Source organism: Pezoporus occidentalis, unplaced genomic scaffold (genome assembly GCF_034315485.1).
Source record: "Pezoporus occidentalis ecotype Australia unplaced genomic scaffold, CSIRO_AGI_Poc_V1 ctg20, whole genome shotgun sequence".
Lineage (NCBI taxonomy): Eukaryota > Metazoa > Chordata > Aves > Psittaciformes > Psittacidae > Pezoporus > Pezoporus occidentalis.
The window spans coordinates 4,089,905-4,104,905 of NW_026913856.1; the positions used below are offsets into that span (position 1 = coordinate 4,089,905).

A 15,001-nucleotide genomic window follows, 5' to 3' on the forward strand; every position below is an offset into this window, starting at 1 on the left:
ACCTTTAACTTCACAGAAGCTTCCCATCCAGAATGGCACTGTCCAAAGAGGGCAGACTTCTCATACAGCACTCCTAAATAAATAATACATAAATAAATAAATGAACATAAGAATGTATAAATAAAGAAACATTTTGGTAGAAAACAAGGCACAAAGGGAAGACATACAGTAAAATTAAATAAGTAGTAGTGTGCACTCAGCAGTATAGGTTGTAATACATATTAAGCCTTGTAATTTTAGCTACTTACTGCTCAAAGTTACATTGCATGGTCCCAGTTTGGCATGCTCTTGAGGCTGGCAATTTTACAGGGAAAGTGGTATTACAAACACACACACACACGTATGTATATCCATTCTAACCTAATGAAAATTCAGATGAAAAAAACTTCATGGGTGGCTCCATTGCTCATAACAATTCTTTGGATTTTTTAAACTGAATATTTCAATATTCTTTTGTATTTCCTCTGTGGCCAGGCTTAAACCTTGTAATTCTTGGCATTCGTATTTCATACATGCATCCTTTGTTTATTTTATATTAGTGCAAATACTGCACCATTCTTTTACCTTTATAGTATTTCTATTGTGCCTTTTTTATTGCATATAATAAATGTAATGAAAACACAGTTATGTTTAATTTTATCCAGCTGAAAAGTAAGGCAGGTATGTAAAGGGAAGATTATCCTTTCTAATCTTGAATTTCTTCCAGTATATTCTATGGCAATGGACTTAATTCATTTGCTTGGGCTGTGTTCAGGTACTATGTAAGTGATAAGTGTTTTTATACTTGAGTAGGTCTCTTTTACACTGACAGTGAGATACTCAGTTTTACAGAATGTTGATAGATCTGTTATAAAACTGAAATAGTAAATTTCAACATACTACACTGAATTTACTATACTTTTGGTCTATTTCCAAGGAAAAATAATTTAGATTACTTTCAGTGTTTACTGGGTGAAGACCTAGCTTACCATGTCTACAAGAAAATTCTTCTGCATGAAGCAGAGTCATGATATCACCTCTGGGGTTTTTGCCTTCTTGTTAACCATTAGAAGGTAGTTTGTAGCTGAGCAATATTAGGTTTTGCTCCTAAAAGAATTATTTTTGATGAGAGCTAGTAAAACTGCATCAGTACAAAAGATCTTTATGGGGTGTTTGTATAAAATAGAGTTTATGACTTTGGTTTTCTCCTTTCTCCAAAAGGAAATTTTTGGAAATCATCACATATAATAATTCATTGCTTATATGAGAAAGTGTCCTGGGTTCAGCAGTAGCAGTCGTTTTTCTCCTTCTTGGTAGCTGGTGCAGTGCTGTGTTTTTGACTGTCAGCCTGGGAATAGTGCTGATGACACCGATGTTTTCAGTTGCTGCTCAGTGATGTTTAGTCTGACCAAGGACTTTCTGAGTCTCATGCTCTGCCAGGGAGGAGGGGAAGCGGGGAGGAAGCAGAGACAGGACACCTGACCCAAACTAACTAAAGAGGTATTCCATACCACAGCACGTCATGCCCACTCCGTAAACTGGGGGCAGTTACCTGGAAGGGCTAGATCACAGCTCAGTCGGGCTGGGTATCAGTCAGTGGGTGGTGAGAGGTTGTATTCTCTTCTCTTGTTATTTCCTTTATCATTATTATTATTGGTGGCAGCAGTATTGGTTTGTGTTATACCTTAGTTACTGGACTGTTCTTATCTCAACCCATGGGAGTTATTTTCTTTTGATTCTCCTCCCCTTCTCTTTGGAGAGAAAAGGTGGGGAGTGAGCGAGCAGCTGCATGGTTTCTGAGTGACAGGCTGGGCTTAAACCATGGCAGAGAGATAGCAAAGGTTTCTCAAGTGGAAAGAAAATGCAATAGCTTGCTTATTTTGACCAGTTTCTCTCAATTGTATTCAGGACTTGATAACCTCTTTGGTCTGTTAAATAACAAAAACATCAGTGTGATAATCAGATGAAAATTGGCCCTTCAGGAAAATAATAAATTCCATGGCCCTGTACTAGGGAATGTGGTTGGCACGCTGCTGAGATCATGTGATCTTCATCTAGTGAATATTTAGCCCATCATGGACATCTCAGATAAGAGGGACTCTGTTAAACTTTTCTCAGTCAAAGAAGGAAATGTAAATTGTTGTTTGCACACAACCGAAACATGTAAAAATATTTTCTTAAATATTTTATTGTAATCTCTTTGCACAGTATTTATACAGAAAAAAAGAAAAAACAACCCCCCAAAAAAACAACAAAAAAAACCAACTACCCCAAAGACTACTTTATCTGGCTTTGGGTCTTCTTGCTTTCATGGACTTATAACTTACACACTGCAGGGGTGGGTTTAGAATTTATAATAGTTTGCAGGTGGTTCTCCCTGTTTTTCTTTCTTTCACTGTTTAAAGGAAATCACAGTGGTATGAGTAGAGTTGAAGCTTGTGAATGTAACCGAATGGTTTATCCTGGCAAGGTAGGAAGGAAAGACAAGGGAAGAGAAACAAAAAGAAAAGACAAAGATTGAATTATAGGTTCTATTAATTAAGAATAGCAAGTAATTTATATCTGAATTCAGTTATACAGTTCTAGTGAGAATAACGCTGAAAACTTACAGATGGGAAAACATTTTCTTAGGTAAGATTAAAATTTTAGTTCCAAGATAAACTTAATTTTATTTCCAAGATAAACTTAATTTTGACCTTAGTTTTGTGTGAAAATCTATTTTCTTCGTTACGTTTGTGTTAGGGAAACATGTCCAGCAGAGTTTGCCCAAATTTTATACATGTAAGTCAGTCTGATTTTAATGTGTGGGATTTATTTTTTTTAATAGATGATTGTATGTCCAAGATTCTTTGAGCCGATAAAGATCCTGTTATTTTGGCAAATGTTTGTTTCTGTTAACTCTGAACTTTCTATATTCTACTGATCATTTCTTAGGAGTTAATCATGTATATATGTTAGTCAATCAACGTATGTATTCTCTCAATCTTAGGCATCTGAATTTAATTCCAGGCCTCCAGAAATATTAAACTGTGGCCAAATCTGAGATTGACTTTTCTCTAGCTCTGGCTTGGGAAGTGGAATTACTTTGCAGCAACCTTCCACCAGTTCTGTGTAGCAATGTCACTGCTCGTAGAATTTGGTCCTTAGTTTGATTTCCAGTAGGTGTCTTCTTCATCATTTATCAGTGTGTTCTGATATCACTGCAGGGATGGTTTGTGTCTGGGGAAAAAAACACCAGTAAATTGGATACCCAAGTGTAGTTCTATGAACTTTTGTCGCACTTTCTCAATCGTTTCCTTCCTTATTTCCACCAGAACACAACTGGATGAACTGCATTTGACTGCTGACTACTGTTGTGCGATCCTCACTCCCAACAAGTCCCATCTGTGTTGCTCCCTGATTTAACAGGAAGGTTCACTTAAGAGCAGGGCAAAGTATTTTTTCCCACTCTGAAACCTGATGACTCAAACACATCCATGTTTCATGTTTTATCATGTTACATAAATAATCTTATCTACCCTTGCCATATTTCTGTTAGCTACATCATTGCTAAATTTTGTAACAATATGCCCTTTGCAGTAAAATGTCACCAAAAAGTTATATACTGTAATAATTTTCATCTGTTTCATAAAGACAGACAATTTTTAAGATTCATGTTCATTTTATCATTGAAATCTGAGTCTTCCTACATTAATTTATAATGAAACCTCATGCTCCCTTCTACATTGATCACTAATTTTATGTCTTCTTGATGTGTGTTAAAATAAACTATAGATATAAAGGGCACGTTATATGCCTGACACTGTTGAGTTAAATAGAACATACTTCTGTAACTCATCCCTGTAGTCTGCCCTGGTCTTTGTTTCGCAGGGAAAATCCTCGAAACCTGACTGCAAAAGGTGGGCTGCATTTACCACACAGATGATTCAACATGTTTCTTCATTTCTGCCTCCAGATAACCTGTATAACAGGAATTTCCAGAAGCTGGCCTGCAGCCCACAAAGCTTTTGAATGCAGGCTGCAAAAACATTTTTGAAGCTGGATATAAAAATATTGCACTGCAGCTGAATATTATTATGTGGTCTCCAAATCAAAATCAATGTTGAAAAAGAAAGGATGGTACAGGTTAAGAACATAACATGAAAACCGATACAAAGGACGTGAACCGAGGTGTACCTCGTTTATTATCCTACCTGACAACAGTGAGTACCAGCTGCATTTGCAAACAGTGAAGGTCCGTCAGAGACTCACAGGGAGATAATCTGTCCTGGAGCACTGGCTTGCATCTCTAATACAGTTAGAGACTGATTTAAGTCATGAAGCAAGGTGTTCAGTGTATTTCCAATTGTTTTCATTAGCAGCGATAAACCTATTTGAGCTGTCTGCTACAGTACAATTTTACTGGAAAAATGTCATATTTGTGGACTTTCCAAATACTGGATGACGTTTTCTGCTCTGAGGCAGTCTAGGGGAAATAGCTCTGATATACTTGGAATGGAAGGGAATTGCACTTGAATGCTGTCCAGTGCAAATAGTAGTGGGGAAGAACGTAAAGCTTCAGAGGTCCTCTGGTAAATTAATTTTCCATAATTACATTGCATGGCAGGAAACACAGATATTAGAAGTGCCTGTTGAAATAATGCGGTATTTAAGTTCTGATTAATCCATAGGTCAGACAAGAACTATTCAATACGTGTCTCTAGAAGGAAAGCTCTGTTTTGAAAGAAAAAAGAAAGTGGGCAAACATCCACCCGTTACATACACAGGTAAATTATTTCAAATGCTAGTTGGATTATAGATAAATTAAGCTGGTAGCTATAAAATTACCAAAAATGTAAAGCACCATCACTAACATCTTTCAAGAGGTCTTAGGCAGAATGACTTATTAACTTAGTTTTCTTCCCTCCTTCTTAGGAAACCTTTTTAATTTAAGCAATCTTTTGCTAAATGCATGTTAGTAACTGACCAGGACAAATAATTATACATAATACCGGTGCCACAAAAATATTTATATTCTGGTGGGGTGATTGTTCATGCTAGAATAGGATTAATTAGAAAGATGTTATTTTATTCAAATTTTGCCAATAACTATTGGTAAAGCATTTTGATTTCACTGTGGTAAAAGTGTGTTCCCTTTCTAAAGCTGTGTTTCCTTTTGCTCTTCGATAACCCTCCCCAGCTTCCACAAGGAGCCCAAAGAATACTCAGATGCACAATTACTCATTGAATTTGTGCCTATCTAACATTTTAGGATCTTCTCTGTTGTTGGATTGTGGTTCTAAGAGCTGGAGCTCCCATGTGTCAGTTCTCACCTCTGTCCTTTGTGTAGCTTTTACTCTCACCTCTGTCTTTGTAGCTTTTACTCAGCTGCTCAGAAACAGTAAGCCCCACAGATGAGAACTGAACTTTATGGGCGCTACACGAAGCTCAAAGAGCAGGGCAGTTATTTCTAACCATTCATATACAGTGTTCTCTCTGCCTTTTTATTTTTCTCCTTATCTCTTTTTGTCCTCGCTCTCCTATCTTCCCAGAGCTTAACCTGTGGAAAGAAGGTTCATTGGCTAAAGATTTTCTGCTTCTATCTGTGCACCTGTAACATTTTATATGATTTAAGAATCTGCCTCTCTGTGTTCCATTATGAGATTCACATCTTTGCAGTTCTTCTGTCTGGACATGCCCTGTCTGCTAGTCTTTTCTGTTGCTGTCATGCTCCTTCCTCTGCCTCTACCATCTACCTATTCTCTTTTTTTTTTTCCCTCAGCTTAGAATTATTGACTCTCTTGGGTACCACACCTCAACACTCTGCTGTTGTTTCAGTTCTAGTGCAGCGTGAAGCTGCTTACACCCTCTTTTGGGAAAAGCATATAACACATTACAGAAAGTGAAGTAATCTGAAAATTATGAGTTTGGAGGCCCACTTGTAAAAGATGCAAACCTGTAGCATTCACACTGATGTCATTAGAAGTTGTGGATGCTCATGCTGACCACTTTCTAGGATGAGTCTCTGTATTAAAATAAACTGAAAATAACAAACTCATACTGAAATGGAGTCAATACCTACCCATCTTTTGCATGATTGCAACTACTAAATAGCTACAAAAGGCCTAATATAAATTATTAATTTTTTGGCAGACTGCCTTCCAACTTGGAATCATTGGTAGAAGGCACATTTAGGCAGATGGCAGTTGTCATTTTCTTTCCCTTGTGCCAGAGTGTAATGTGAATATGCCACACACACTCACATGTATGACATGTCTCTGCCACACACACCTCAGTTCCATGCACCTGTAGAATAGACAGTTAAGGCTATTTCTAAGCATCTTTTTACTGTATAACAATTGGCATGGAGAATGTCTGTGCATTTTAATGACATTTTTAGTTATTTGCCAGCTCTTTTAGCATGTCTGGGAAACATGCTTCAGCTTTGAAAAGGTGGGTTTCTTTGCTGGCATATAGTGTGCTGTTTATACACGCTGTTCTTGTTACAGAGCAAAAATCAGCTTCAATTCCCAGAGTTCTGAGCTATGTGATGTTTTGTGGAATTTACAGCTGAGTTTCCAGTTCTCTGTCCACATTAATTTAGAGTAATATACAATGGCAATAGTATTGTAAACAGGATAATTATGAATGTTTCAAAACTAACTGCTTCTGGAAAATAGGCCTTAGTCCTATGAGAGTGATTGCACTGAATACAGAAAAAAAAAAAAAAACGGATAAAATTCAGTGATCTGTGTTATATAGCTTGAATTTAGAAAATTGATGCTCCCTTCCAGTCTCATAATTGGGTTAGAAGGCATTTTACTTTCCAGGAACCAATATAATATGTTTTTGCAGCACAGATTTTGAGCAGAATTTTTCTAAAGCCACATTTCAAAATGCAAATCATTTTGGAAACTGAGTTCTGCTGCACAAGCTTTGGCTTACAGCACCTGTTGTTTCTTAAAAGATGCAAGTAATGGATAAAGCAACAAGGATGAAGCAAAGGAAACCAGAGTTCTCTGTGACCTCTGGGTGACCTCACAGATGTAAATAAGCTGCTTGGGATTTACGTCATCACAGATGAGAACAGAGCTTCCCCCTTGGGGTACAGGAAAGGGGCTCTGTGACTTGTTCTTGGACTCCAGCAAGCAGAGATTGGAAGGGAACAGCTAGAGCACTATGAAAATATATTCCTGAAAGAATTTAAGTGATAGGTGAAAATGCAGATTATTGTTCTGATAGGAATGGTAAAAGTATTTTACTTGTTTCAGGGCTGAGAGGAACTTTCTTTTAAAGCTTAAGCATGTTGGGTTTGAAAAGAAGAATCTCAAAAGTTCTGAAGGGTAATGATTAATGGCCTAATTAAAGAGACATAGTTGGTGTACTTTAACATTGTCTCCCTGCCCCATCCAACAGAGAAAATTCTCTGAAGTTATGAAAGCATGATTCCTTTTTGTTAGCAAGACAATGTTATACATTTGGCACCATCTGAAGGGCAAAATAATTTGTAAATGTACTTTGCAGCACCCAAACTCCCTCATTCAAACCCCTCTTGTGGAATCCACATGAAGGAGTGAGAAAGACTTGGTTTCCTAGTTAGAACTGAAGAATGGGGATTTTACCAAGAGTTCTGTAACAATTAAAGGTGACCCTTGGAACAGGCAATGTCGTGTTGCTGGTGTTTACTTGGCTTTGTGGAACAGCCACCTTCTGCCACTTCAGCTGTATTTATTCACTGTTAATTAGAACCTGCATACGCATTGTGAAGAAAATAGGGCAGGAAAAATTCGATGTATTTGTGTGGCACTCAGTTCATTCCAGAAGTTGAATTTCCTCACAGAATCCCATCTTGAAATATATCTTTCTATTGTACAGGTTTGAATACGTAAATGGGGAAACCTCTTTGACCTATATAAACTAGGAATTATATTTCAAAGATATTTAAATAATATCTGAAAGTGCCATCCATCTACCCTTATTAATGAATGAACAGCCAAGAAATGATTTTTATCTTCTAAGTATTTGAATAAATTGCTAAGCAGTTAAGCTTACCTGCTATGTTGAGTATAGTGGCTTATTTTCCATGTGGTAATAAATGAAGGTGGTTTAATCATAATCAGTAAATGACCTGCAAAATTTCATTTTGGAGTGAAGCTGTTTTAACCTATTGAAATGTAAAAGTACATTTAAGGTAGGTAAACTTTTCCTCCTCATGTAAGTCTTCTTGAATGGGCTGAAACCTCAATTTCCTGAGTCTCAGTTTAGAGATCCATTGACATCTTAGTTCTAAAATGTCTTTAAAATGTAGGCTTTAATGTAAACAGAATAAAAGCCTTAGAAATAGAAGTGTACACACACTTACTTCTTAATCTTGTGATCCCAAAGCTGATACCCCGGGGGCATACTTCAGGGAGCAAAAATCAAGGAAAACCTGTGATTTGTTCTGCAACATGAACATGCTTGTTACAGGCTTACAATTGCTTATGCTGAATGAACTAGATGAAAGAGTGTGAGGAAGGAGGACATGTAGTGTGGCACTTACACAAATAGCTGTTCTCAAAAGTGGGTAGTTGTACCTGTCCTTTTCATTTAATCTCGAATTTCTTGCCATGGTGAAATGCCCAGAGAAGACCCCAGAGGTACTGTGACCTGCTGTCAACTGGAAGAGTGAAAATTGTCGGTCAAATTCTGCCCCAGTGGGCAGTTTGGGTGGTGACAAGTGGTTCCTTTTTTTGCCCTGGTTCAATACAAGCTGTGTGCAGCCCTTGGTGCTGCAGGACATAGGCTTCCTAACTGCAAGCATTTGTTTTCCTTTTTTTGTGAGTTTTATGTTTCAGAAGGGAGAAATGAAACTGGCCAGTTTCATCTAAATATTTGCTGTCCAGTTCTCCAGCAACGTATTGTCAATGTATCTCAGCTTTCTTTTTCAGCATTTCTTATCATGCAGCTCTGTTTCTTCCCCATCTGTTATTCCAAAAAGACCCTGAAGCCATGCATAAAAAATGCATTCAGATAAAGATGGACAGTTATATTCTGGTGTCTGACCTGTGAATGCTGCATATAAGAGCTCAGAGACATTAAATTAATTGTTCTTGTTTTCTGGCACTCTGTTACTCTCCCTCAGCCCAGCCCAGTATGTGTAGTTATTTTAATAAAACATGATTGCAGCTTTTCAGCCTTTTGACTAACATGAAGTGTCATATCAGCTTAACAGCTGATGCATCTTCAGTCTGAAAAATATATCATGCAGGGGGAATTGAATTCAGATTTTAATGGGTCTTTTGCATCTCTGAGTTCTGTTCTCTTGAGATCTTATTTTACACTGTTTTATTTGAGTGGAATCTTTCCATGTAGTTCAGTAATTTAATCACCTAGTTTCCTTTAATTAAGGCATCTTAACTAATTTGATAGCTTATGAATTCTAAATCAGAGATGCCTAGGCAGACAGTCTTTTTTGTTTTCCTTATCAATAATACGATACTTAAGCTTTTGTGGCAACAACATGATGTGCAGAGTGTTTCATTCCCCTCTGTCTTCTGTTAGTGCTCCATATGGTAACATTTAAGTGCGTTTCTCAGGCAAAGACTGTTGTTGCTCACCAGACTGGTCCCTTCAGGTGCTGGTCTCCATCTGTGGATTAATTCACTTCCATCATTCTTGCCACTGATACTGGAAACAGCTGTTGCCTTTTCCTTAGTGGCATGCAGGTCAGGAGATGACCTTAATGAATGAGCAAGCAAGAACGTCTATCTACTGCCTGCCTGTCTGTCTGCCTTCATTTTGCTAGAGCCCTATAGTATAAGCTGACCAATTCTTCTACATGTCCTTTATCCTGATAAAGGTTAGGGTTTTTTTTCGTTGTAATGGTTGTAGTACAGATAATAAATGGAAAGTGGATCATGTTTGGGAATATAAGCTAGTGCAGTTGTGATAACATTTATATTCAAACTCTCCTCTTTGTCATGTTTAAATAAGGGGTTTTGGGAACAGACATTATCCAAGTGTCACATCTTATTTTTTAACTAGAAAAAAAGTTCAAATCAATCTTAGATATGAATGTGTCTTTTCACTTTGAAATAGATTAAAAATATTGTTGGTTAAAATATATTCTTTCGTTGCTGCCCTACAAATTCTGAGGTCAAGTGTTGAATCTATCACTCTGTTCTTACTTGGGAAAAAATGCTGTGAAATGGAAATACTTTCTGTTTAAGGTTTGGATCCTTAAGAGGTTCTTTTGTAAAGAAAGACTTTCTTTTGTAACCTGCTCTCCTTGCCACAAGAAAGCTGTAGTCACGATTTCCTGACAAATGCTGCAGTATTCAACCAGATATCAGAATCTGAACTTAGTTTGTACCTAGAAAATATTTGGGGTGTTTTTGCTCAATAAAACTGTCTGAAACCATCTGACCTGAGAAAACATCTCATTGCATTTTTTGTAGAGACAGGCTACACTATTCCTAATGATCATACATATGTGGGGTTTGCTTGTTTTGCTCTCTGTTTCCAGTGCAGTTTAGAAAAAAAAACCATTCATTGGTAAGTAGTTAAACCAAAGGGTGTTTACCATCCAGAGATATTCTAGAGTTGTCAGTCACTCAACTTAACTTGCATTTAATCTGGAGTAAAACCAGTCGGATTTTGAGTTATTCTACAGCACTGAAGCATGATGAAGCTCAGGTGGAGTAAGATCCCAAGACTGGGCACTGAAACTGCACAAATTCAGCTTGGAAGTAGGATGGAATTTTATAATAGGAAGGGTACTAACCCTTGTTAAAAAAAAAAAAAATGTGCTTGTGGCTATGTGGCACATTTTCCATTACTTGAACCATTAAAATAAGATTAACATTTCTGTATGAAGTGAAATAAAACCAATCCTCATTAGGAAAAAAAAAAAAAAAAATTTGAATTTTATGTGGGAATTATGAACTGAAATTCATTGTGTTTGGATGATTATAGATAATTACCCCTTCTGAAAAATAGAATCATCATTAATAAGCTTTTTGACACCTTAGATTTTAAAAACCAAAGTAATACTTAGTAGAGTATAAATTTCTCTCTCTTTGCTTCATCACTGCTGTCTGTTTTTCTTTCCTGGGTAGCCCAGGCAAACAGCACACTTCACTGACAGCAGGAGTGTTTTTAAACAGTCTAATTGAAATGTAGATGCCTTGAGATGTATTGTGATCCAGAAAAAAATAAATCCTATTTATTAAAATAAATAATAAAAAACCCCATTGTTGATTCATGAGCTGCATTGGATTGTTTTCTTTTTACTTTAAAAGGGGATGGAGCTTACCTACCTGAGCCTTAGGTAAATAATGTAACGGCAGATAGCTAAGGGAGAAGGAGGATGTGAAAACAGAGCAACAGAGCTGCTGCCTGTAGTGGAACTAAAAAAAAAATTAAAAGATAAATTATGATTAAGGTGCAATGTTGTATTATGTACTGATTCTGTAAGATTTATAACACAATGTGAGTTTCTCATATTAAAGCAGCATGATCACTCTTAAGTTTATATGTGCAATTAAAATACATTTTTAAGGAGGATATCCCTTTTGCAGGTCTGCACTGGTTCTGGCACTATGACTTTATCTTTAAATTTATATAGATGTAGAGATATATATTTAAATTTCTGTACCTCTTAGGGGTAAATAAATATATTAAAATAAGCTATGGGTTGTATAGTACAGTATAACAATGATAAATGATGTTGTGTATAATTTTTCTACTATTAACATAAAGTAATATAAACTGAAGGACACTAGTCTATTGAGAGAGTTAGTAGCTAATGTTCCATATCAGATGTGGACAATGTCAGGACTGAATACAGATTAGGCAGTGTCCTTTTCTCCCCAGGGGAATTAAACTTTGAGACACCACTGGCTGCCAATGGTTTTACTGCATTTTGTTGGTGCCTGTAGTGCCTTTCTTGGTCTATTAATTCAGAAGCTGTAAATGACAATGTGAGCAAAAAAGCTTTTCCAGTGGGATGCATTTCATTTATGTATTCGTGTATCTACAATACCTTTTCAATCCATTTTGTCACAATAACTGTTTAAAAAATTGGGTAGATTATCTGTACTTTTGCATGAACCTTACCAGGATATTTCCTTTTTCATTGGTTTATTTCTTTTTTCTTACTTGGAGAAGACAAAGTAAGACTTAGAATAACCTGGAACCTTAAGTATTGAAAAGGAATTTACCTACCTCCTTATTTTCATGATTTGTTTTTAGAATGTGCTGTTGTATTGAGATACACCAAGGAAACTCTGGAAATATACATGCATTCTCACACACTGTATTTAATTAGAAAATACTTTTTTAAACATCATTAGAATTTAGTAAATTTTAGGAGTCTTGTGTGTATTTCAGTGATTCTATGTTTAAATGTATTTCTAATCAATAATATGTGAAAACAAGATTTGGTTCTAAGGTATTTCTAGCTGAAAACCATTTACTTTCTGAGAATATTATCTCTAACAGGCTAATGCAGTGGGCTGTCAGCAGCTGCAGTGAGGGAGTGGGGGCCATGCAGAAATTTGCACAGGTAAAAATAGGAATGTTGGAAATAGGTTTGGAAATAGGTCTTGTGCAGCAAGAGCTGTAAGGTAATTAGATATCACATTTATTATACAGAAAGCATAGTGATGAAATCAGTAAAATCTGCACGCAAACTAGATTTTTTTTAATTTGAAATCTCATTACAACGAAACTTGTCTACACAGCATGTTTGTAAAAAAAAATTCTTCTACGTCACCATGTTTCATTTTGCTTAGGGAAAAAAAGGGTGTGATCTTGTTACCATTTCACAGTTATCAAGGGAATACTATCTGAAGTATTTTTCACCCACCTCCCAAATCCTAAACTCCTCTGAGGTGGAAGCCTAGGTTTCTTCTACTGAAGTGCACATTGTTATTCTTCGGGTGGTCTTTGGTATGATACGTTTGTCATGGTTCATAAATTTTATTGTTGCACTAAAAACAGAGTTAGAATATCCTCAATGCAATTATAAAAATGTATTAAAACTGAGAAGGATAAAAATATGGTGCAAGATGAGCTTTTAATGATTGTATAAATGTTCACTGTTCCATGGAAAAAAATGGAGCTTTTTGTCATAGGCATAATAGTGAAATGCAAGCTTAGGGCCAAATTTTTGCTCCTAGAATTATGTGGGTTTTCAGCATAGCAACAGTGTTTTAATTTCTGCTTGTAAAGCTGGAGGTGTTAAGGCTTTGAGAAGAAGAAAAACTCATGCCCCCTTTCCCTTGATTTGTAATGATACGAGGATATATCCCTTTTCACTGAGATGCTGGAAGTTATCTGGAATACTACATTGCATTTTGCTTGTTCCTTAGTTTATTGTAGATGGGAAATAAATGTTATTGTGAACAAGACTGCAGAGTCCAAATTAGCACCCTTGGGAAGATACAGAAGTGGACAGCTACCATTGAAAAGATTTGCTGTTTTGTACTTTACTTTCTCTGCTAAATGCTGTGCACAAGTATCTGAGTCCTATTGTCAATACTTAAAGTGAGAGGAAGGAAAAGTGAAAGTAGTGCTATGAAAAATTGAAATGCTTGGTCTGACCCGACTGTGACAATTTTGGGAGATGTTTTATGCCATTATAGAATTGCAGAGGAGATCTCTCCTCACTAATACATGGTGGAAGAGACTCTTCTATTATATGTGATGACATACACAACTCTGTAGTACGTTATTCATTCAAGGCCCTTTTTGAAAAGGTCTTATGTCCTATATAAAACAGACTATTATGTGATGCATACGCAAAAGAGGATGGATGTGACATTCCTCTCAAACTATACAAACGCTTTTATATGGCACTACCCAAAACATATTATGCATTATTTTTGCCAGTAAAAGAATTTGAATTTAAAATTTAAAGTACACTAAGTGTATGGCTTCCTAAAAGATGCTTGTTTGCAAAATTTGAGAGATTTAATGTGAACATATGGACTGACATAATCTATTTGGAAAGATTTAGCAACATTGCATAATATTTTTCCTTTGATTAAGTTTTAATATCTCTTTGTATTGTGTTTTTTAATACCTTTTGTTGACATTTCTCTATTTCCTGCTACCTATTCTATCCACTTGTTCTCTGTATAGCAGCATCTCCATTGTGAATTCTGTTGCTAGTGATACAGTGTTCTCATTCATTTGCATTTAAACATCAATTATGTGAATGTAATGCTTGTCAATAATAATGAATACAGAAAAGTTGAATATATTCCCAGTAAGTTATACTAAATTATGTGATTTTTCTACCCATACATACTCATATCCATTACTGACTCCATACAATTCTTACTTACGTTTTTGTGCAATACTGAATGATACGTTGCAATTTTTTTCATGTCCTCTTAATATTGTTATCTTTTTAAAAAGTATTTCATTCTCTCCCTGCCTCTGAAAATGGACAATACATTGTCTGGGAGTTCAGGAACTTCACTTTGCCTTTTTTTTTTCTGGAAAGAACCAATAGTAGGGCACATCACTACAGGAAGTAAATGACAACTCTTGTATTAAACTTTACATGTGGGTACCTAGATAAGTTCTAGGGAGCTGGAAGGATGCTAGGGATCAGGGCTGTCAACTTACTCAGTGGATGAACATGGACCTCGGAGGGAATTGTTGTGTGTTACACTGAATTTGAAATTCTTTGCTTAAACTTGTAAAATAATGTAACTGACAAAGCCACACTTGAGAGCAAAAGTTATGCTTTGGCATTTGATTTCACCTCAATATTTTTTAATCTGTCCTCTGAAAAATTTATTACAACCAAGTCAGAGGCAAATCCAGAGCTTGGGTGGACTGTGCCAAAACCTGGAAGGAGGCAACTGCAAACTCTGTGTCTCTGGCACTGTCTGACCAAAAAAGATGCCTAAGTATTTTTTTTATTTAAAAATCTTACAGTACTATTCTTCACCAATCTACCAAAAAAGTCTGACTTCCTTCTTAACCTTAACTCAGCTACAGAATTGTGGTTATGAATATGAAAGTTCTGCGTTGAGAATTCTTTCCT

At 36.2% G+C, this 15,001-nt stretch overlaps 1 protein-coding gene across 4 annotated transcripts in view; it reads left to right on the forward strand.

The window, feature by feature from the left end:
* Positions 1 to 15,001, forward strand: part of WWOX (WW domain containing oxidoreductase) — a 524,801-nt gene that overhangs the window by 289,323 nt on the left and 220,477 nt on the right. The window contains exon 10 of one of the 4 annotated variants that reach the window (XM_062618287.1): positions 3,294 to 3,399. The exons of the other annotated variants lie outside the window; for them this stretch is intronic. Coding sequence (XP_062474271.1) covers positions 3,294 to 3,384 — 91 coding nt within the window. The 3' untranslated portion in view covers positions 3,385 to 3,399. Of the gene's footprint in view, positions 1 to 3,293; positions 3,400 to 15,001 lie in introns of those variants that run through there. 4 annotated transcript variants of the gene reach the window in all.